The sequence below is a fragment of the Platichthys flesus genome, chromosome 22 (assembly GCF_949316205.1).
Source record: "Platichthys flesus chromosome 22, fPlaFle2.1, whole genome shotgun sequence".
Taxonomy (NCBI): domain Eukaryota; kingdom Metazoa; phylum Chordata; class Actinopteri; order Pleuronectiformes; family Pleuronectidae; genus Platichthys; species Platichthys flesus.
This window is the reverse complement of record NC_084966.1, coordinates 2,235,730-2,257,246: the sequence shown is the minus strand read 5'-3', so window position 1 is coordinate 2,257,246 and position 21,517 is coordinate 2,235,730. Positions and strand designations below refer to the sequence as shown.

Here is a 21,517-nt window from a genome sequence, read left to right as displayed (position 1 = left end):
ATAGAAACGCATTACACTCGGATTAAAAGAAGGACATGTATGTGTTTATATAGCATTTGAAACAACAAAGCACAAACATGTCAGATCGTCGGAACACGTGTAAAAACACTGACAAACTAAAAGTGTCAATTTGAACAACAAGGATAATTCAACACACTCCAGCTCTGTCGTAGCAGCTGTTTCCCCCTTTGTAAATTCAGAACTGTTCATTAATCCTGTGCAATCACTCATATTTACAAAGGCAACTTCGACCGTTATATCAACATTAACATGTACAAAATCAAACCCGAAGTAAAGCTTGTACATTATTTAAAAGGGTTACGAGGCCATTTTACAGCAGTTTTTCTAAGGCCTCAATTTGTTTACATATAAATAGCAGGCATAGAAAATAAATAGTGTCTATATCAAGTTTTTACAGCAGTGGTTTCAAGGCTCCCAGCTTGAAGGAAACATGTAGGTATAGTCGGCTCAGGCACTTTGTGAAGTTCTCTGGCTTTTCTCCCTGAGCTCACATGGCCGTCTCACAGAGGACCAGACTATATTCGTGATCGTCTGGTGTGCTGGTGCGGTTTCTCTTCTCATACGCCTGAAAGCACATCAACCACCAAGTGTCAGTTCAACGTTAGGTACAAAGAGAAGCTTCTCACAGCCATGACGTACACTGTGACAGAAACTCACCACTTTAGCGGCCTCCAGTAGAGCTGCTGCCTCCTGTTTACCAGTCTGCTGCACCATTTTGGAGAAGATGCCCTGAGGATTTTGAAGGAGAGTGTAGGGTTCGTCGTAGGCGTGGATTCTCCCTGCATCTAGAACCTGGAGGCAAAATCACGTGTGGGATTATTACCCTGGAAACTAGAGTGATATAGCAAATAATAGAGAGACAATCTTTAGCTTTTACTGATCAGGAAATAGCAGCAGCAGGACTCACCAGTATCCTGTCGCTGTCTATGATGGTGTTGAGTCGATGAGCGACGGTGAGCACGGTGCATTCTCTGAACTTGTCTCTTATGGTCTGTTGGATCAGTTCATCTGTCCTGCAGGACCACGGCAACGAGAGAAGACATGTTTAGAAACCTCCATCCAGAGATGTGTAGACGTGTGGTGCAGTGGGTTGGGACAGTACCTGGGGTCCACGTTGGCCGTGGCCTCGTCGACGATGAGGATGCGGTTCTTCCTCAGCAGCGCTCGGGCCAGACACACCAGCTGCCTCTGACCCACGCTGAAGTTAGAGCCCGACTCAGCCAGAACCGTCTCCAGCTTACCAGGCAGGTCCTCCACCACGGCCTTCAGCTGCACCTGGAAAAACACGGAGAGAGAGAATCAGATTGATAAATTCTGACTGTTGTACTGTTCATGTGAACACGTCTCCAAAAATAATCTACTGCTCCGTGTCATGAGGAGTAATCCAGATGATCACTGATTATTATATCATGTGTAACATCATGTCCTCTCAGTTTGTTGTTAACCCTGTGGGGGTCACTGACCTCTTCCAGAGCGCACCACAGCTCCTCGTCTTCACGTTGGTTAAAAGGGTCCAGGTTCTTTCTCATGGAGCCAGTGAACAGCACCGGGTCCTGGGAAACAACAAGTAGGAGAGGCCGAATTATTTCAGACTCGCCAACCACAACACTCGTCATTTAAAACCCACTTCTCATTGTATAAATGGATTCTTACAGATCTGTTGTGGTTGAATCATGTCAAAGTGACGGTATCCTTTTCTTTACCTGAGGAATGATGGACATCTTCTGGCGCAGGTCATGGAGGCCGATCTCAGAGGTGAGAACCCCATCGATGTAGATCTCTCCCTCAGGCTCTGCCAGACGGAACAGAGCTGAGACCAGGGAGCTTTTCCCAGCCCCCGTTCTCCCAACGATACCAACCTGACACCCAGGAAACACATCAGCTTAGCGTTAAGATTAAATAAAGAAATCTCATGTAAAATCTCCATTTGATGACCAACCTTCTCTTTGGGTCTGAACATCACTTTCAGGTCCTGCAGCACCTTCGGTCCCTCGCCGCCATAGGAGAAGCTGACCTGGTCAAAGGTCAACAGCCCTTTTTGCGGCCAATCAGGAGGAGGGCGCTTCTCGGTTTCCCAGGGTGCTTCACTCTCCAGTTCAGTGTACTCCATTGCTCTCTCCACTGACGTCATCTGAAGACAGGAATAGGTCACATGACATGAAAACACAGCTGTTTTTAGAATAATACAAATAAGACATACATATGTATACATACTATATTCAAACATATGCATGAGTACATATTTGCATTTCAGCTCAATCCTAACTGTCTCTCCTCCAATACTCTCTGCTGGTGGGAGGGTCCATAAAATACACATCTTCTCATGTGAGACACATTCAACTCAATAAATCTAATTTATATATGTTTTAAGTATTTCCCCTAAATAAAAAGAAAGGAAAGTGAATATCTTACCATGTTCTCCACCTCTGTGCTCTGCCTGATCCCCCACTGGAACATGCCGATCAGTGTGACCGAGTACGTCAGAACCAAACCCACGGAGCCAGCGTCCAGCTCTATGACCAAGGAAATCACTTTATGTTTCTATTCAGTCCACATCTGCACATTAGCCCACATTCGGCCTTTGGTGGATGACAGTACAAAACCACTCTTTAGTGTTAGAAGGTAAGAAATGTGCCTTACGGTCTCTGAGCAGCAGGCAGCCAAACAGGACCATGATAACAAAGATGGAGCAAATGCCGTCGAGACGGACAGCGAACCAGCGAGAGATGGTCAGGAACAGGAACCAGGACTCTGTTCAGGAGGATCGATAGATATGTTACAGACGCTGGAGACACACGAGAGCTTCTCACTGATGAAAAGTGTTGAGGGAAACCTGAGTGGAGGTCCTGATGGGCGTCAAACACATCCTGGAACCTCTGCTCAGCTCCAAAGGCTCGGATCGTCCATAGGCCATTGAGAGACGAGGACAGATGGGAGAAGACGGGACTCCGAGCTGCAGGACAGACAACAGAGGGAGCCTGAGTTTATAGTTTAGGTGGAAACTAAAGAAGTCTTTGAGCTGTGCTGCACACACTGTTGCATTGTGGGACACTCACTGGTGGCCTCAAGGCGTTTGATGTCTCTGGAGGTCTGCAGGAAGTAGCGGCGGAGGTAGAGGAAGACGATCAGCAGGGGCACCACAGGGATGAGGATCCAGGGGAGCACCGCCACCGCCACACCGATCACCCCGAGAATCTGCAAGAACACCTGCTCCGAGAAGAAACACAATCATTCACATGAAGTCACTGAAATATTAAAGACAGAAACATTTCTGCATTTCATGGTCGTCTTTCTCCCATTCTCTTGCGCTAACGTGCCACAGGAGGCGTCCAGCAGAGGGCAGCAGAGAGAGCAGCTACCCCCACATGAGTCGGAACCCCCGACACTCAAACTGCTTATAATCAAATGAATATGTTCATGAAGTATCACTTTGGGGTTTTTAAACCATGAGGTGGGGGCTCAGTGAAATAATGAGCACAGTTTTACAATGAAAGATTTGAATCGTTTGAACAAAAAATAACTAGAATCTACGTTTAAACATTTGCCATTTACAGAATTACAACCCTTCACAGTGATGAAGTCACTGTGACCTTTGACCAGTGAAATCTTATCAGTTCATCTTTGAATCCAAGTGAACAATGATGAAAGTTTGAATAAATTCTTTGAAGGCACAAACTGTGTCTAATAATCATCGTGACCCTTTCCTTGAGTATAACTGAACTTAAAGTTAAAGTTAAAGAAATTTCCTCGAGGAGTTCTTGACAAATCGTATCAGACTGACTTACCGCCTCCAGCCACTGGTGGTCACTGTGCTTATTGTTGCGGCGGCCACATATAAATCAAAGTATTGGCATCGAGAAGTGTAAAAATACTTTAGCAGGAGAGAAGACATTGTGATGACGTCTGTCCTCACCTGAGTAAAATCCACAAAAGTCCAGGGCATGTTGGAGTCCAGCTGACCCATGTCCTTTGTAAACCGGTTCAGAACTCTTCCTGAGGACACAAGTCAAACATCACAGACATGAGAAACGCACAAATGATGTGACAGAGGAAAAGCAAGGCCCATCATTAGGGTGAGAACACAAAAGTTAGTACTTTAAATTTAACGACGTGCTTCACTCACCGATGGGATTCGTGTCAAAGAAGCGCACAGGCGCTCGGAGTATGGACTTGAACATTTGGTTGTGCAGAGCCTGGGCACACCTCACCAGCACGTTGAACATGAAGATGTTCCTGGCGAAGCCGAGGATGATGGTGGCTGCAGTCAGACCTGTGAACACAGCAGCACGTTGCCCTTCACCTCACTGAAGAATCACACAGCGGCCACAGTGCAGGATACATGTCGAGCCCAGTGAAGAGCAACACGTTGTTCTTTACCTGCATAAACGCCCAGGTAGAAGTTGATATCCAGCTCGGCCGTGACGTTCTGTCCGTTTACGATCATCGTGCTGTTTTTGTTGAGCTTCTCTTGCTCGTCAGCCCTGATCAGAAGAAATGGGGCAAATTAAACAAGTGCAAAGAAACTGCCTGAAAGGACTTGTGAGATTTTTGTATGTATACTTACCAGTATGCCAGCCACCAGTCCTGCATGATGTACGCCACCTAGGAGACACAGGCAGTGGTTTTATGTGCACAGCTACATTAAATAACAACCTGCACAAACACGTACGAGGTGAAATAAAACTGCACCTGAGCCAAAACGTTGATCCCCAGGATGAAAACTATAAACACGGTGTGGGCTCCAGATTTAAGATATTTGACGTACAGGCTCGCTGCAATGGTTCCCTGAGATCGACTCTCCTCTGCCATGGTCTGCACAGCCTCGGCCTGTTGGGAGGATTTGGACAAACATCGTGATCAACGTGCACAGTTCCAGAGGATGGTGAAACATATGTGGCCGTTTTAATCAGCCACAGAGAGCGTGAGAAGGCTGACGACAACTCATCTCTGTGCAGGTTGTATGGTTTCCGGATCATTACAGAGCAATGACTGCCATGAAATTCCTTCCCTGACTTTATCTCCATAATAAACCGTCAAACACAGCCATGCTCTGGAGAAACAAACGCAAAATATTTGTCTAAAAGTTTCTAGAGAAGGGACGATGTAACAAACCGGTAACTGGTCGCCATCTTTGACTGAATGCATAGAGGAGGTGCGAGAGAGGGCAGAGTTCTGGGACAGAGTTCTGATCCTGCTGCGGACGTCTAGAGGAGCCTGCTGCTCCTCCTCCTCATTATTCAGCAGGGAGGTGAAGTCCACTCCAGACTGCTGCAGCTCTGTGTATGTCCCTTTGGCCACCATGAAACCCTGACGCACACACACACACAAACAAACACACAGTAAGAACACACAGTAAGAACAAACTAAAAACCTCCTGAGAACATTTACAAGGTGTAATGTCCGTTATTTTGGTGACTTCTCTACTAAAAGTTCTGTATTTGTCCTGTTGGTAAAAATAAGGAAATCCTAAAAGGGTTTTATTTCCCTGGAATAAATAAAAACCCTGCCCATTTTTCTGACATTTCACAATGAAATATGTGAAATGCCACCAATTGACCTGAGGATGGCGCTATAGGAAAGCTCCATTAAGTCCAATAAAAATTCAAGACCACCTTGCCAGAGAAAAGAAACATCTGGAATGAAGGAAAAGTCTTAAAACAAGTCCAGATGCCAAATAAAGCAAATGCTGAGGAGATATACAATTTAAATCTTAATAATTGTAATGTTGTATTAGTTACTAAAGACAATGATAAGAGACTGTGATGATGTTTCATGAGTTCGGGGCTTCAGCATGACAACAACAGAGGAGGGGGGATCAGCTAAATGGAAAAACAACGTTAATTTATAAAGGTGGTCGGGGGGGGATAAGACAGTCACAGGAAGGATGAGACTTTATGCAGCAGATGAGGTTACACTGACAGGTGTTACAACAAAGAAGTTCCCCCGGAAACAGACCTGAATAAAGACCCTGACGCAGCTGTTGGAGAGAGAGAATCTTCTATAAAAGCAAATAAGTTGTAAAGCCAAAATAATTTAAAAAAAATTTACCAGCTGTTGACACTTGATTATTGTGGAATATTCTAAACTAAAAATGTATTCATGTGATACAAGTGTAAAGTCTTTATTTTATTGTTTAACTGTTAATACACAAATGAACACACACCTCCTTGAGGACCAGGATCTCATCAGCTTTCTGCAGGTACTGCAGCTGGTGGGTGACCAGGATCCGGGGCTTGTTCTTCAGCAGGCCACAGATGCACCTGATTCATGGACACAGAGGAAAGATGATGTCAAAACTACACAGCTGCGGTTGCATGTCTCAGCATCAGTACAGTTTCAGTCTACAAGCATTTGTTGTTCCAGTCTCTCTCTGGAGCTTTTACTCGGGGGCTGGCTGCAGAAGGTCCAGAGGCTCTCACTCACAAAATGTGTGTTCTCACATACAGCCCCTCTGGAGAATGTCCGGATGTTCTGCAGTGTTCAGTTCATATCTGAAAGCAGCTACATTTTTCAGATTTAAAGAAATTCCCTAGAGGAGATATCTGGAGATATCATTTTACAAACACAGGACAAATGTTAAACCTGGAAACATGAAAGAGCCTAAAAAACCCTCACAAAACTCAGTGAACCTTTCAAGTCCTGTACGGCTGTTATTCAACGGGCTGTGATATCCAGAGGAACAGTGACAGGAAGAAAGGGACCAAGTTGAATTGTCTGAGCCCGGCAGCACCGCACCTCTTCCTGGCTCAGATCTTAGAACTTTCCTTCAGCTCCAACTCACGTCAGATGCAACACTAACACCGAGGCTGAACCACGGCTGATATCACTCAGTGTAAACTAAAAAGCTAAAAACATAAACAGTAACCCTGCAGATACGCCCCCTTCAGAACAGTTGTCCTGGAGAAAAGAAGAGTTTATTCCTGAAAACACAGAGTTTACTTCTGAGGTCACTCACTGTTCAAAGAGGTGTCTCCCGACCTCAGCATCCACAGCACTTAGTGGATCGTCCAGGAGGTAAACATCCGCCTCCTGATACACGGCCCTGAAAACAAACCTTCTATCAGCGACTCACAACCAGGGACATTTCAGTCACAGTGATTACAAATAGCGTACAGACTGGAAAATAAGGCTCCCCTGAACAACACTGTCATTGAAACACTGGAGCAGACCTTTCTGTAAGTGAATCAAAATGAGATCTCTCATTGGTCAGACCTCCAGGTGACCGTTCTCTTACCTCGCCAGGTTGACTCGAGCCTTCTGCCCCCCGCTGAGCGTGGCTCCTCGGTCTCCGATCAGCGTCAAGTCTCCGTCTGGAAGCAGCTCCAGGTCCTGCACATCAGAGCAGCACAGAAACAGAGGAGTTATCATCCTGAACTTCTGTAGCTGTTAACACGTGAGACAGTGGTGCTCGTGGAGGAACTTGTCTTAAAAAAGTGTAACCACAGAAAATAAAAGGCACGACCTGCACGGGAAAGTGTCACGTACAGAAAGAAGAGAGAAGTGTAAGTATCTTGTGCTCAGAATATTTATATCCATATGTATATGTAGAGAGTAGTGATACCATGATGAGAATGTTGTTGCTGATAAAGGCCCATGTTATAACGGCATATAAATGATGCACCAGGTTTATAGTTGCTGACTGGTATATTTCTCTTGGTCTCTCTGGGCTGACGAGTTCATCTGTGTTATTTGGTACAGTTTGGTTCACGTGACATTAGTTTCTCAACATAAAATCAGTCAATGAGTTACTTGTTCATGTGTAGCTGTACAGGAGGAACTTTAATTATCCATAAAAGCACGATGAACTGTGAGAAAGAACGTTTCCCACATCTGAGCCAGAAAACGCTGCCAGAGCATCAGATCTCACACCACCCTGTGTTTGTAACTTTCACCCACTGAATCACGACTGTTTATGGCTGCAATGAAAGAATTAGATGGAAACCCTTGACTTTATCTTATCTCATTTAACACGCTGCTATGTGTTGACGTTGTCATTACTGTTGCACAATGAGACGGCTATTACAAACACATGTCTTATCTATATTCTGTGGTGTTTCGTGTTTGTAGTTAAAAACTCTCCAGATGTTCTTGTGTTATTTGTTCAACCATCTGTCATTTGTCTGAAGTGTGATTATTCTATGTATGAGTCAAGTCTTCATCTATTCGAAGACAGTAAACAAACCGTATCTCACCCTCTTTAGAGCGCAGGCCTTCAGGACACGCTCATACTTCTGAGGGTTTATCTCTTTCCCAAACAGGATGTTGCTGCGGATGGTTCCAGGAAACACCCAGGGCTGCTGGGAGGCGTACGTCAGCTTACCATTGACCTTCAGCAAACCCTTTTCAACGGGCAGCTCTCCCAGGATGGAGCACAGCAGGGACGACTGAATGAGACATGAAGAGGAAACACATGAGATAATATACTCAAAATCCATCGTTTTCCTCCAAGTCACCACCGTGTCTCCCCTCTGCCTGAAACCATGACATGTGATGACTGACCTTTCCAGCTCCTACTGGTCCGATTACAGCCAACAGCTGATTTGACTTCAGATTGAAAGAGACGTTCTGCAGAGATGGAGAATCCAGACTCTGTAGGAGGCACAAAACAGATTCAAACATTAACCCAGGAGCCAATGTCCATAAAGGAAATAAACACAACTATTGCGAGTATGTGAACTAGTGAGAACAAACTATGTGACCTTGTCCCAGTAGCAGAACAGATCCTGGATTTCAACAGATGCGTCCTTCGTCTCCTGCTGTGGCAGAGCAACACTTCTTCTCTCGATCTCACCGAGCATCAAGAACACCTGGACAAACCAATACAGAGAGCATGAGTCATGCAGTGAAACTGTTACCACTACTGTCTCCACATGCATTATGCCGCACATACAACATTTGCTTCTGCTACATTTCTTAAGGAGACGAAAAGATGGAGCCTTTACAGCACCAGACATTACAGCTGGTTTCATGTGATAAAGCGTCTCTGACAATAAGAGAAGTCCATAGCAGTCAAACTGTTTATATCAGCAGCAGTTCTGAATGTAGTCACGTGCTGTCATCTCTGATCTGCTTGATGAACCTGTGACTGAATTAAAGGAGCTAGGAGAGAGACGGCGTGGGAGGAAATCCATGACCACACCATGTCACCGATTACACGGGAAGTTTAACCAAAGAGGAGCATGTGTGTGCTCTGGTTCCTCTCTCTCTGTCAGATTACATTCCGTGTATTCAAATATTTCCTTCATCATAAAATGTATTGTATATATTGAATGTTCATTCTATACATTCAAGGGTTTATTCTAGTTTTTCAAATGTTTTGCTCCAGAAATTCAAGGTTTAATCCATATAATCAATGTTTATTTAAGGTTAAGTCAATATATTCAGGGTTTATTTTAAATATGCAAGGAGTATTTAAGGTGTATATCATATATGTAACGTTTATTCCATATATTCCTGCTGTCATTTAATTATTGAAGATTCATGTTTTAGTGCCTAATATGGATTTTAGGTCCCAAACATCCATGTCAGTCAGGCTGTGTTAAAAAGTACCTGGATCCTGCGGACGCTGACTCGGGCCTCAAACAGCCGCTCGATGGCAGCGGGGAAGAAGAGTGTGACGTTGAGCCGCACGGCGGTGTAGAGCGACACCGTCACAAACACACTGGTGGCCGACATTTTGTTTCCCAGGAGCACGTAGACGGTGAAGGTGCAGAAGAGGATGACCTTGTTGGCGCAGAAGAAGGAGGCCATGTTGAGACCTCGCAGGTAGGAGCTGCTCAGGATGGTGGAGATCTCCTTCCTGAAAAAAAACAGTTGTACCAATCACGTCAATCGGATTTGTCTGCGATCACTCAGAGTTTCTGTGGGACTGAGGTGCCTTCGACGAGGGAATTTAGCAATTTTCCATAAGTGCAGATTTAGGTAGAAACAGATTGTGTCAGGCTGCCACTGAACACTGTGTGTGGGAAAAGGCTGCATCATGCATAGACTGATGCTGACCAACCTGTGCAGCCAAACGTCCTCTTAATAATGAAGAGGAACTCATTTAAATGGAAGTCTTCATTTCATTAATTAATGAATTACCTGAATAAAACTCTTCATCATCTTCAGCAAGTGAAGAACAACAGCGAAATCAACCCCGACACAAACCTGAGGAGAGTTTTATAAACCAGTTCTGGTTCAACGTTGCATTCAAGACAAATATCCCTTTGCTTCCCTTTGTCTCTTAGAAAAAGAACAAGAAAACGAACCTTGAGCCACATAAGCTCCTTTCTGCTGACACTGCTGGACTTCAGTAACCCCCCCCCCCCTTTACAACTGTTTCTTCCCTCTACCAGTGTTTGTTCCCTTTTTTCAGGCCGAGGACACATCCTTGGCCTTAACGAATATTTGCATTGACGCCAGTTTCTCTTTTATCTCTTCAACAGCCCAAATATTGTTTCATGCAGATTTCCCTATTGCCAGTATGCTTGTTGTCTCACCCCTAGAGATGTTGTAACTGATCACGGTAACTAGTAATCCAAACTACGAGTTAAAGAGTTGGCCTCCAAGATCGACTTTTAATTGAAGCACTTTCAAAATCCTTTATCAAACATCGAAGAGTGTTTAAAGATGTTTTTACCTTCTGACCTCAGTGACCAGAGCAGCAAATGGTTTCTCCCAGGCGTACATTTTGATGATCCTCATTCCAGACACCACTTCATTCATGATACGGATTCTGCTGTCGGTCAGGGATGCTGTCAGAGTCCTTTAGAAAGAGGAGAACATTCACAGTGACTAATTACTGCAGGTTGCATACAGTCTATCACAAACAGAAGCTTCATATCATTCATATTTAGTTTTAATGTGGATGTGAATGTATATATATAATAATTTTCTTCCTTAGGCTATTTATAGACACGTGAAATCCCTTTGGATTCGACACTGCAGCCTGTAACCTGACAGCTCCAGGCTGTTTGTGTTGTGAGTCAATCATAACGAAGGCTTCAGTCAGATTTACAACCCTCTTACTTGAACCCTGTCCAGTATAACCTGTGCACGACATAATGGTTCATTGACTTTGTACAAAGGCTGCAATCTGAAACAGGAGACATGTAACCGGAGTCTGTTGGCATGAATGTAGCCATTATGTAAAACGGCTGGTAAGCATGTGTTTTGTGAAACAATGTTTTCTGAACGTATTTGATTTCAAATGAGTGTTTTCACGTCATTTAATTGAATGAGGCAGAAATACTCAAAAACGTTTTAATCCCTCCTTTATTCTTTTAGTTGGGTAATCATCCATTCATCAGTTATACGGCTCCTCCTGTGAGGGCTGGACACTAATCCTAAATTAGCTTTAAAAGAGCTGCTGTCAGACCTGCTCTGAACTCTGGAGAACCTGTGGACATTTGACAGAAGCGGACGTATGTGAGAACACGAATGTCCAAGTGGGAGCCTCCAGGCTTTCTGATGAATGCCCAGATCATTCTCAGGACTCACTTAGGGCAGACTAAACATTTAAATAACAAAAAGAAAACCAATATCTTCTCATCAGAGAGTTTTGGTGACGCCAGTGTCGATGAGCTGTAATTACCTGTACTTTGAAAAGAACCTTCCAAACAGGGACTGCATGGGCATCAGGAACAAGAGGACCACCATGCCTGCCAAGCACGACGGACCAATCTCCACCCACAGAAGCCCGACAACCACAGCTGCCTGGAGGGGCCCAACCCAAAGGAAGTGCAAGAAGATGGTCATCTGTTGGAGAGAGTGTACAATGAACAAGCCAGAAAAGAACATGGAGGTGCAGGACACAATTTACCAACAAATGGGAGGCACAGCGATCAAAGTGTGTTCCTTGGGGGCCGGTGTCTCATCCCCTGTCAACGAGCATTAGACCGGTATGAGCGGCAGAGTCTCTCAACAGGAACTTTCTAAAGGCTTCAATCCAGCACTGGGTAATTATCAGCTCAGGAGTTTTCACAGCAGGCTCTCACCTACTGATATAACTGAAACTCAAAACCCCCACAGGACAAAACTGAGGCTGGTGCCAGGAAGGCTCACGGCCAATCAAGTCTGAACTCAGGCTGAGAGAGCACAGCCAGTTTCTCTGAAAAAATTAGGAGAGCAAGTCACAACTGAGTCGGGCCAAGAATTTAAACACTTCATCGGTGCTGACTTGCAAAATGAGGTCCGATGCGTTCCTTGGGTTTAAATCATGAGTCGTTCTTTTCACAGAATAAATTTAAACAAAATTCAAATGCCTGCAGATTCTCAGTACATCGTAGCTAAGAAACAGGTGATGGGCATCTTCTCATAGCGTCAGTGGAGACTTTTATTGTCTCGTTCTGCAACATCTCACGCTGCATTTGAATGTTGTTGGGATTAAAAGGAACCACATTAGCTTTAGTCACACACATGTTCACATTAACAATGATTCTTCTGTGCACACTCAAGTTAATCACTGTGTTCCAGAGATTCAGTGCTGTGACCGATATGCTCCCTTTAGGCAGGATAATCAACAAGGATAAACTGAAATTACATTTAATAATGTGGTCGGTAAAAGTGGTAAAATCATAACTCAAAGACAACAGACAGTGAATTCAAAGTGTGGGATGCATATTATATCATTTATATCATATAAAATATTTCATCAATATCGTTTAAAATCATTTTTCAGTGTGTTTCCTGTCGCGATACTCTCGCGTCAAGCGGAAAAAATAGACTCGACGCCGAAACGATCGCTTCACGGCGCGAGGCCGCCGCCGCACGACGCTACACTTCAGCATCCGGTGTGTTCAGCGCTGCGGTTTAACATGGGAGTGGATGGGAGCCGGAGGATTGGCGCTGCGCTTACGCCTCGCTTTGGCGTCGCGTCCGGTGTGAACCCGGCGTTACACTTCACCAGGACACCTGCAGAATCTTATAAACTAGAAACCACCTGTCTCAAAGGATGCTGGGAAACTAGTCCATGGATGTGTTAGCTGTAGACTGGATTATTGTAATTATTTATGATCAGGATCTCCCAATAAATCTGTGAAAAGCCTCCAGTTAATCCAAAATGCTGCAAAGCAAGTTCTGACAGGAGGTGGAGAGATCAGATAACTCCCATCAGCCTGTCTGCATTGACTCCCTGTAAGATCCAGAGGACAGATAACAATCCTTGTCCTCACTCAAGCTGCTCTCAGACATGCACCGTTCAGCAAAGAGGAGGCACATAGCCCTCCATTTATTCATCTCTGATTTATCTGATTACACTTTAGATTGTAATTACTGTTTTGTAAAAAGGTAACTGCCTTGGCCTCAATGAATGACAGAGGAAGGGAGAGGAATGCATTGTGGGGTTTATTAAATTGTCAGCCAGCTATTTTGCACTAACTGGCCCCTGCAGCAAAAATAACCTGTGTGCTTGTCAAAGTTCACGTACATCATCAAACTTGTTGACGTCATTGGAAAGGAGGTTGACGATCTGGCCCGTGGTGGTCTTTCCCATGGCATGGTTGTTGAGACGCAGAGCCTGGAAAAAGACCAGGATCATCATCAGTGAAGCAACAACAACATCTACATCTTAAATCTCACAAACGCTATCCCACCATTCAGCTGTACATTAAATACAAATCTTCATAGTCAAGTAAAAGCACAGGAAGGCCCCTTTGTACCCTTGATATGCAAAATGAGCAGTGCTCAATGACACCCAGCAGAACTGAATATTCATCAAGAAGGAGCTGCTGACCTTCTTGAAGACCATGTGACACAGGGCCACTCGGATCTTACTGCCCACTCTCTGGAGCTGGTAGAAGTAGTAGTGATGGAGCACCGCCAGGATGATGGCGAACAGAGACAAACCAGCTGCGTAGCCGAGGGCGTCGTGAAAAGCCCGGCTGTCGTTTGGGTCGTAAAACTCAAAGTACTGAATCATCTTCCCCAAGAGGATGGGCTGGGTCACTTTGATGATCTCCTGAGATGTGGGAGAGCAGAAAGTACAAGAAACAATAAGATTCATAACTGATGAGAACTACAATACTCATCCTTGTGAGTTCTATGCTTAGGTTGAGTTTCCTGTCAAGGGGGAAAACTGATTTGTATTCATCTACCAGGCTCTTACATCCCCTCACTGACGGACCAAGCTTCACTTCACAGGCTGAATACTGACCTCAGCGACAGTAAAGAGTCCCAGCAGAGCGTATGGTTTCCAGTGGCAAAGGATGATGGCTTTCCCGAGGTTTGGAGCCCGCATCTCTTTGGAGGCCTTCTGGATCTCATGGTCCCAGTATCTGTCGTGTAAAATACAGTCATAAGATTCAAGCGAACGGCTTCCCTTTCACTCAATAGCAGAGAACGTATCAACCCCTGGGGTCCACACCCCTCCGGAGTTTTAGAGGCGCTGAAACGGAGAAGTTTGGAAAAGCTGCCGGTCATCCTGAGGCAGCATCAAGGATCCAGTCATGAAATAACTGACACGTAAAAACAAAATCAAATAACAACACACCAGACTAAGTGCACTGTTCAGTCAATGTTCAAGATCCCAAGCTTCATAACTGCTCAGTGAAGGAATTGTTTCCATAAATGTGGGAAACACCACAACTGCTTACTCCTCTTTTCAAGAGTGACCCAGAAGAAATCTTATCTCAGATCTTTCCAACACCGGAGAAACCAAAAGCTTTTCAACTGGTGACTGAGCTGAGACGCTCAAATACAGGATTTCATGCTCGTTCCACAGATAAAGTCAAATTTCAGGGTTGATTTAACAGATGATGATAAGTGACTACACGACCACTGACAGACACATGAAACAACCCGTATCGAAAGGTCTGTGGAAAAATTATCTGTCTCGGTTCTAAAGGGAACAATGAGCCAACAAGTGTTTCCTGGAAGACCCAACTAGGGCATATCTATGTGTAGATCCAGAGTTTACACTGATATCATGAAGAACACTCTCCAGTGTCTCCTCCTGACTATGAGCAGAGAAGGTCTCTGGTTCGACTCCACGGAGAGACAACAAAAGACGAACCTGGATTGATCTGTCCAAAAATCCAAGAGTCTCCCTACCCTGTCTAGTGCCCCTGAGCAATGCACCTTACTCCCCCAACATCTGCTCCCCGGGCGCTGTACATAGCTGCTCACTGCTCTGTGTGTCCTGCACCAGATGGGTTAAATGCAGAGGATAAATTTACCTGCCATTGCATGAGTGTGTTGTGCATGTCTGTGCATGTGTTTGGTATAAATAAATGAATCTCAATCCTGATAACAGCTCCAGAGTTACACATTTACTCTGACAATGTTTTCCACTTGTTTTTTAGTAGTGAAGTATACATATTTATAAGTTAAGCTTGTAAATTTAAATTTTGCTTAGTCATAATGTTGGAATTGTGTGTTTGATCTCCGCATGTAAGAGCAAAGTTTGCACCTCAGGGTAAAAATTCCAGAGACAATGTGCCAAAATCCACTCCTGCTAGTTCACCATTAGATAAAACATCACTGTGACGCCTTCTGACCAACTTTTCATAAGCAACACAATTGCTTTCCACTTCATTTAGAGATCAACCGACCATGTGGGTTTGGACGGGTGCCTACGGTGCCACAGGCCGTCCCTTATTCAGCTGCGGGAGATTTACAAGATCCTTTATAAATTTATATCCTTTACAAATTTACTTTTATCGTTTATTACTGTTTACATAACATTTTATCTTAGGTTGTACAGAGTTTAGAGATAAGACCAGTGTAGTTGATGAGTTTCAAGGGTTAACCTTTGTGGTGTGAAACCAGCAAAGACACTGGCCCCTTTTGTTTGCTTCTTGTTTTCCAATAAAAAACCGAAATAATAACTTAAGTTGTCATGTGTCTTCAGGCCTCTAAGTATTCTGGTGAAAACAGGGGTGAGAAAAAACTAAACTCATGTGTTCTGCTTTATTCCAAATATAGGTTATTTGTTACATGAACGAGTGAAAGAGCAGCAAAGGTCAGGGGAGGGTTGGTAAACGAGAGGAAGGAGGAAGCTGCGTTTTAGCGAGAACAGTCATGCTGAGAAAAAGTTACCTCGGCCAGGGAGGTTGTGTTCTCATTGCTGTCTGCAGACTCCAGTTAGAACGCATTACATTTTGGAGCTGGTCTGATGATGGATCAAGGATTTTTCTCCCACTTTCTGAGATTGAGCATTAACGCAGGAGGTAGGACCTCTCCAAGCGCTCTTCTACTTTTCTGAGTGTTTCATGGAGATTCCGTTCTAAAGCATGAATAAACAAGCCCCCAGCCCCTCACCACCCTGACGCATTAATGAATAGAGAAATATAAATAATACGATCACATTGCAAGAGGAAAGAACCACACAGAACTATTTCTGACACAAAATGTTGCCCGGGCGAGCAGCAGCCTTTGCAGTCAATCTGTTTTTGCAAATCCCTCCACATGCAGAGGTTACAAGCTCCCTGAGGCCAAAGCCAAGTAAGACTCAACCCTCTCTGACTCTTTTAGCAGGGACCACAATCTGCTCCTTCCTCTGTCTCAGGGTCGACTAAGTGGATCCCCACGGTCAGGAGATTGAAGGGGGTCGCACCACTGACTATCTTCACCACTGCATGGAAGTTGTTGTTCCCATTAAAACCGTGCAGTGCTTTCCTAATAAGCCTGGGATCAGCACTGATGCCAAGCATCTCCTCAATAGGAATGAGGGGGTGTTAAAAGGTGGAGATTGGGCTGAGCAGAATCGCCTGCATGGGGGAAATCAAGGTCTGACCGAGACAGAGGAGTCATACAGAGGGAAGCTGCAGCAGAGCAGGTGGTGGGAGCAAACCAGTTCAACCACTTCTCCAACACCAACCTGAAGCCCCCAGACCAACATATAAGGTGATGCTTCTTGTGACTTGGGACACCTGGGAAAAGTGAAGGAATCTAATTGCAAATGAGAACTACACTAACACTCGGCAAAGCCTGAATCTTCTCCAGGACCCAACATTCCCCTGATCATCAAGTTCCATGCCTGGTTTTATTCTCACATAGATGGATTTTAACCTTTAACTGTTTTGTGGGTCATAAATGTTGTGAGTGTTTGTCTGAGAGAGAGAGAGAGAGAGAGCAGTGGGGCAAAGAGCGCTGCACACGGCGACTAAATTAACCAACGGTGCAAAACACCAAGTTAAAGTTAATGTTATAAGTTGTGTAGAAAATGTTAATATTTTGAAAGTGGAGCAGGACAAGGAGAGGCGCATAAATTCAGAAAGGGATTCAAGGATGAGGGCTCTGCTCGGTCTAAACCTTTTAAATGAAACTTCCAACGAAAACAATCCTCAAAGTCCATAACATCTGTAAAGAGTGATGTAAATATAAGATAAGTCACAAACATCAATCTGATATTTCCCTTCTCACATACGACAGAAAATGATGTGCAATTGTGTTTTCATTGTTATTTCCTTCTGCATCATAGTGCTGTGATGCCTTGCTTTACAGATAACGGCAGATTTGTTATTAGTAATGGACTGCATGGACGTGCTGTGCATTGAAGGGAATTTGTGTTTGGTGACTGTGTGTTACATTGTGTTTGCCGGTTGAGATACCCACTGATTAGGACACGTCTTTAGTCTCCTGATAAACAACAACTCCTCTGACTCGGGCAGTGAAACACAGAGTTCCATCATGAGAACTCCATGGTTATAGCAATCATGTAAATATCTTTAACCACAAGGAATCAAATATCTGTCATCTATGACGAGTCAGGACTTACACTGCTGTCAGTTGTGTGGGCATATCTGAAACTGTGCAATCTGTCCCAACTGACTGGGAAGTTTAAATAAGTCCGGTCCATACCTCTGCATTTCCTGACCCAGGTTCTCGGAACTGTCCTCTGGAATCACTCGGAACATGTCCTGCTCCTCCAGCCTGCGTTTGTACCCAGTGCGGAACAGAGGGTTGAGCCACCTGGACGAGGAGGATGGAGGGAGGTTTGGAGAAGAAGAGGGAGAGAAGGACATTGTGTCAACATGGGTAATTATGATATAAGAATATTACTGGCATACATGGAGTGTAAGTCAATCATTTATTATTTCCAGTGAGGGGATATTTTCCTATTTCTGTGTTATAGCACCAATAAATGTAATAATAAGTTAACCTGCGATCTAAACGTGAGGAAACATCCCAATAAATATAATATGAACATTGTAAACAGAAGATATTCAGTAGATGTGGAGGATCTGTCCTGCGTTTGTTTAACATTTCTACATCTCATCATATCTCACCTGCAGATATGAACACATGCATGTGGTGCTACCTGCTCTCGTGCACCCAACACATATCAAAACATCCCTGCTGCATGTTAAGATGCCTTGATAGAACTCTTAGAAACACACATGTGGACTTAATAGAACTTTTACAGAAGTTTCTCTTTGACCTGTCCTCTTACAGATCATTTATAATTAGAGTTCCTCTCAGCTCGGATGTCTCGTCACACATTTGAATAGAACCAGAGTGTTTCTCAGTTGTTGCTCTGGTGCCGCACGTGCTCGTTATAAAACTCAATCGCCAGTCTTGACCAGGCAGAGACGGCGATTCAACCGGAAACTGAGGTTACATAAAGCCGGGGGCTGAATACAGATGTTTCCACGTGTTGATCGGTGTGGAACCAGCTGCTGGTTCCCCTTGCCGGTTCCCACGCAGCCCGTGTGTCTGGGGGGGCAGTGGTCACCTTGGGTCGGTGGGTTTCTAACGGTTTAAATCCCCCGCTAACTCCAGCTAACGCGATCCAGGAACTCACCAAAACAACATCTTCGACCAAACACCCGCCGTCACCATCGGGTTGGTCTTGGATTCTTTGCCGACTTTCTCCATGGTGGCTCCTCCGGTGGCAGCGGATTCGCTTCTCTTCTGTGCCCGTCTCGCGGCTGCTGCTCCCGGCGTCGCGGTGTCTCTCACATCGGTGGTACCCGGAGGTCGGAACCTTCAAGGTGTGTTACGTGTTTTCTCAGAACACACGAGGTGGAGGCACCGCTGGACCTGGAGACACGCCCCTCATACCCGATTGGCCGGGACTGCACCCGCTTTCCCCACGTGTTTGGCTCAGCCCTCTTGGGCCGTTGGTATTGCTCCTGGTCGGGAAGCGCAAACAAACAAGTAAACAAACAAAATAAATTAAAAATTAAAAGAAATTACTAAAAGACAAAGATCTATAAATACATGTACTTTATTGATCCCTGGGAAGGTCAGGTGTAACAGCAGGTAGACAACTACACACAAGATATAGAATAAAACAATATATATATACAAATACAATAAATATATATATCTTGAAGTGTGTCTCTTTATCAATAATAAGTGTAACCAGAGGGATCCAGACTTCATAGACTTACAGTTATTAACTAAACATTTTCTCACCTCTCCTTCCTCTATGGGATATACATACATATAGAAAGTGTGATAAATGACCCAACATGAAGCCAAGGTGTCTTGATTGCCCCCTGTTGTCTAGCTGCAGTGCAGGTATAAATCTATACAATTCTGTGAAAGATGGTTATCTCAAAGTTAAACATTTGGCCAAATATTCAAACCTTCCAACGGTGTCAAAGGGAACTCAAGTATGAGGACATGTGACCTTCGGTAAACTTGTCACGGTTACTCAGCGAAATTTCCAGCTTCCTGTTTCTGCGTGAGTGAATTATTTAACATGCTCACACTCATGTTTGGAAATATAGTCACTGAGTCATTCATGTTACGACACTGGAGTGATAAGAGGGATTCTAAAGTTCCAGGCCTGAAATGAGGAGTTTTTTTTTAAGTCTTAACATAAAACATCCTGTCAAGTTTTCTTTGTGCTTCTGTCTTTCTGATCTCTTACACATACAGAGACATGTGATAACTCACTATAAATAAACCCTGTGTGTTCGATGACAGACGCCCTCCGACACCACAGAGGTTTCATGAAATGACATAAAAGAACTGAAGCCTCCACTTCTCTTTTCCACGTCCAAGGCACGTTTGAGAGAAATCCAGTCACATGTTAAGAAGGTGAAATATTATCCCGAGACCAACAATCTAATGATAACACACTGGATGGTCTTTGGCCCTCTCGCCCTGCACGTTATCCTCCTGTTGATGTTTAGCCAGCACCGAGGGGTAGAAGGGCTGGAGGAGAGAAGCCAGCAGGAGATTATTACAGGCAGCTGAACTCTGCCCAATACCATGAATCTGACTGTGTGGGGGGGGGGGGGGGGGGGGGTCAACAGACATTTCCCATGTTAAACCTGCAGAGTGAGAGGCCTGTTTTCTCCTCACGTATTCCCACAGAGGACTAGAGAGGAAGTGCTTCCTTTGTTCAACTTTCAGTCATGATCCATGTTGCATGTGTGATTGTTCTGTGAAAAGCTGCCACGTGTTTGATTAAACCGTCTTCATGTGTGAATAAGAGAGGAAGCACCTGAGAGGGAAGTTCATTTTTTAAATTGCAAACATTAAAAGTTACAGGAGAGGTCAGGAGGACATAGTAAGACTTTGAACAACTCATAATGCAATTTAGAGTGCTGCCTAGTTTGTACACAAGTATGAAGGACATATTGAAAACAACAATCACAAGAATATAGTGTTATTAAGAAGACAGTCATGACATTATACAAATAAAGTCCTAAAGAGACAGAAAGAACTGAATCTTAGAGTTAATTAATCATCTATTCCCACTGAAATAATGCACATCACAGTCAAGCAAAAGCGGCTGTGATGCCCTGACCAGGCGGTGTTTTCCAACCCAAGAGGCAAATCACCAGATCATCATATTCACGGCCTTCATGGGGTTTCATCAACAGGTTGACAGAGACATCAGCCGGCTCCAGCTGCCTCAGTCATTAGCAGACTGCAGGATGGAATCCCCTCTGAGTTTACTCAGCAACAGCAGCCATGGGAACACGACATCCAGGCTTCAACTACCCAGGGATTTACGGAGCAGTGCTCTCAGCATCTTCTTGCTGCTGTTAACAGTAAAACACCCTGTCTAGATTTGCTGGAATGCTGACGATGGTTTTACGAGCCCAGGTACAGGGTCAGCGGGGGGAAAGCAAGGCTCAGCCTGGAAGCTTCTGAAAATCTCTCTGGTAATTATTTCCTCTGGACACAATCCCTCATTCTCCACAGAGATTAGATCTAATCCCTGTTTGAAAAATATCTCTACTAAACGGGGGTAAACCAGTTTGTCAGTATAAAGGTTGTGAATTGAATTAATTATTACCCACCAGCCTCATTGTGTCCACAGTGTTCTGGGTCTTTCTCTGTCTCTGCTGCTGTTAGAGTGTCTGATTAGCTTGTCTCTCAACTAAATGTGATTTTTAGCTCCGGCTTCTTCACAGCCAAATAACTCCTGTGATCCTAAAGGAACAAACTAATCACTAAGTGTGTGTTCTGACTTAGAACAGAAACACTGATAAAACCAAATAGATAAAAGTTCCCTGAGAACAAGAACAGAATTAACTGTAAGAAAGGATTCACAATTTGTTCTCCCACTTCAGTATCCACAAATCCAGCAGAGTTTCATCCTCTGGGGACC

General features: G+C 44.3%; 1 protein-coding gene across 1 annotated transcript; it reads right to left on the bottom strand.

The window, feature by feature from the left end:
• Nucleotides 1–22: 22 nt before the first annotated feature.
• Nucleotides 23–18,950, bottom strand: abcc4 (ATP binding cassette subfamily C member 4 (PEL blood group)). Its single transcript, XM_062380986.1, has 31 exons — nt 18,746–18,950; nt 17,803–17,913; nt 14,156–14,276; nt 13,736–13,960; nt 13,430–13,519; nt 11,597–11,760; nt 10,643–10,768; nt 9,571–9,820; nt 8,721–8,828; nt 8,521–8,610; nt 8,214–8,405; nt 7,256–7,350; nt 6,977–7,063; nt 6,185–6,281; nt 5,134–5,328; nt 4,711–4,848; nt 4,586–4,623; nt 4,399–4,502; nt 4,145–4,291; nt 3,935–4,014; nt 3,078–3,228; nt 2,855–2,974; nt 2,662–2,772; nt 2,434–2,534; nt 1,961–2,152; nt 1,725–1,880; nt 1,485–1,574; nt 1,124–1,296; nt 929–1,034; nt 679–813; nt 23–586 (listed from the first exon to the last, which is right to left on the bottom strand). The coding sequence occupies exons 1-31, from the start codon at nt 18,817–18,819 to the stop codon at nt 509–511; spliced, it is 3,945 nt and encodes a 1,314-aa protein (XP_062236970.1). The 5' UTR covers nt 18,820–18,950; the 3' UTR covers nt 23–508.
• Nucleotides 18,951–21,517: the final 2,567 nt, after the last annotated feature.

Bases quoted from the DNA above. Each gene is read 5' to 3' on its own strand.
- abcc4 (XM_062380986.1), bottom strand. From the start codon at position 18,819: ATGGAGAAAGTCGGCAAAGAATCCAAGACCAACCCGATGGTGACGGCG. The intron at 5,329-6,184 runs GTGTGTGTTCAT...TGTGTGCGTCAG, and splicing joins AGATCCTGGTCCTCAAGGAG to GGTTTCATGGTGGCCAAAGG. The intron at 4,503-4,585 runs GTAAGTATACAT...TCTTCTGATCAG, and splicing joins GACTGGTGGCTGGCATACTG to GGCTGACGAGCAAGAGAAGC.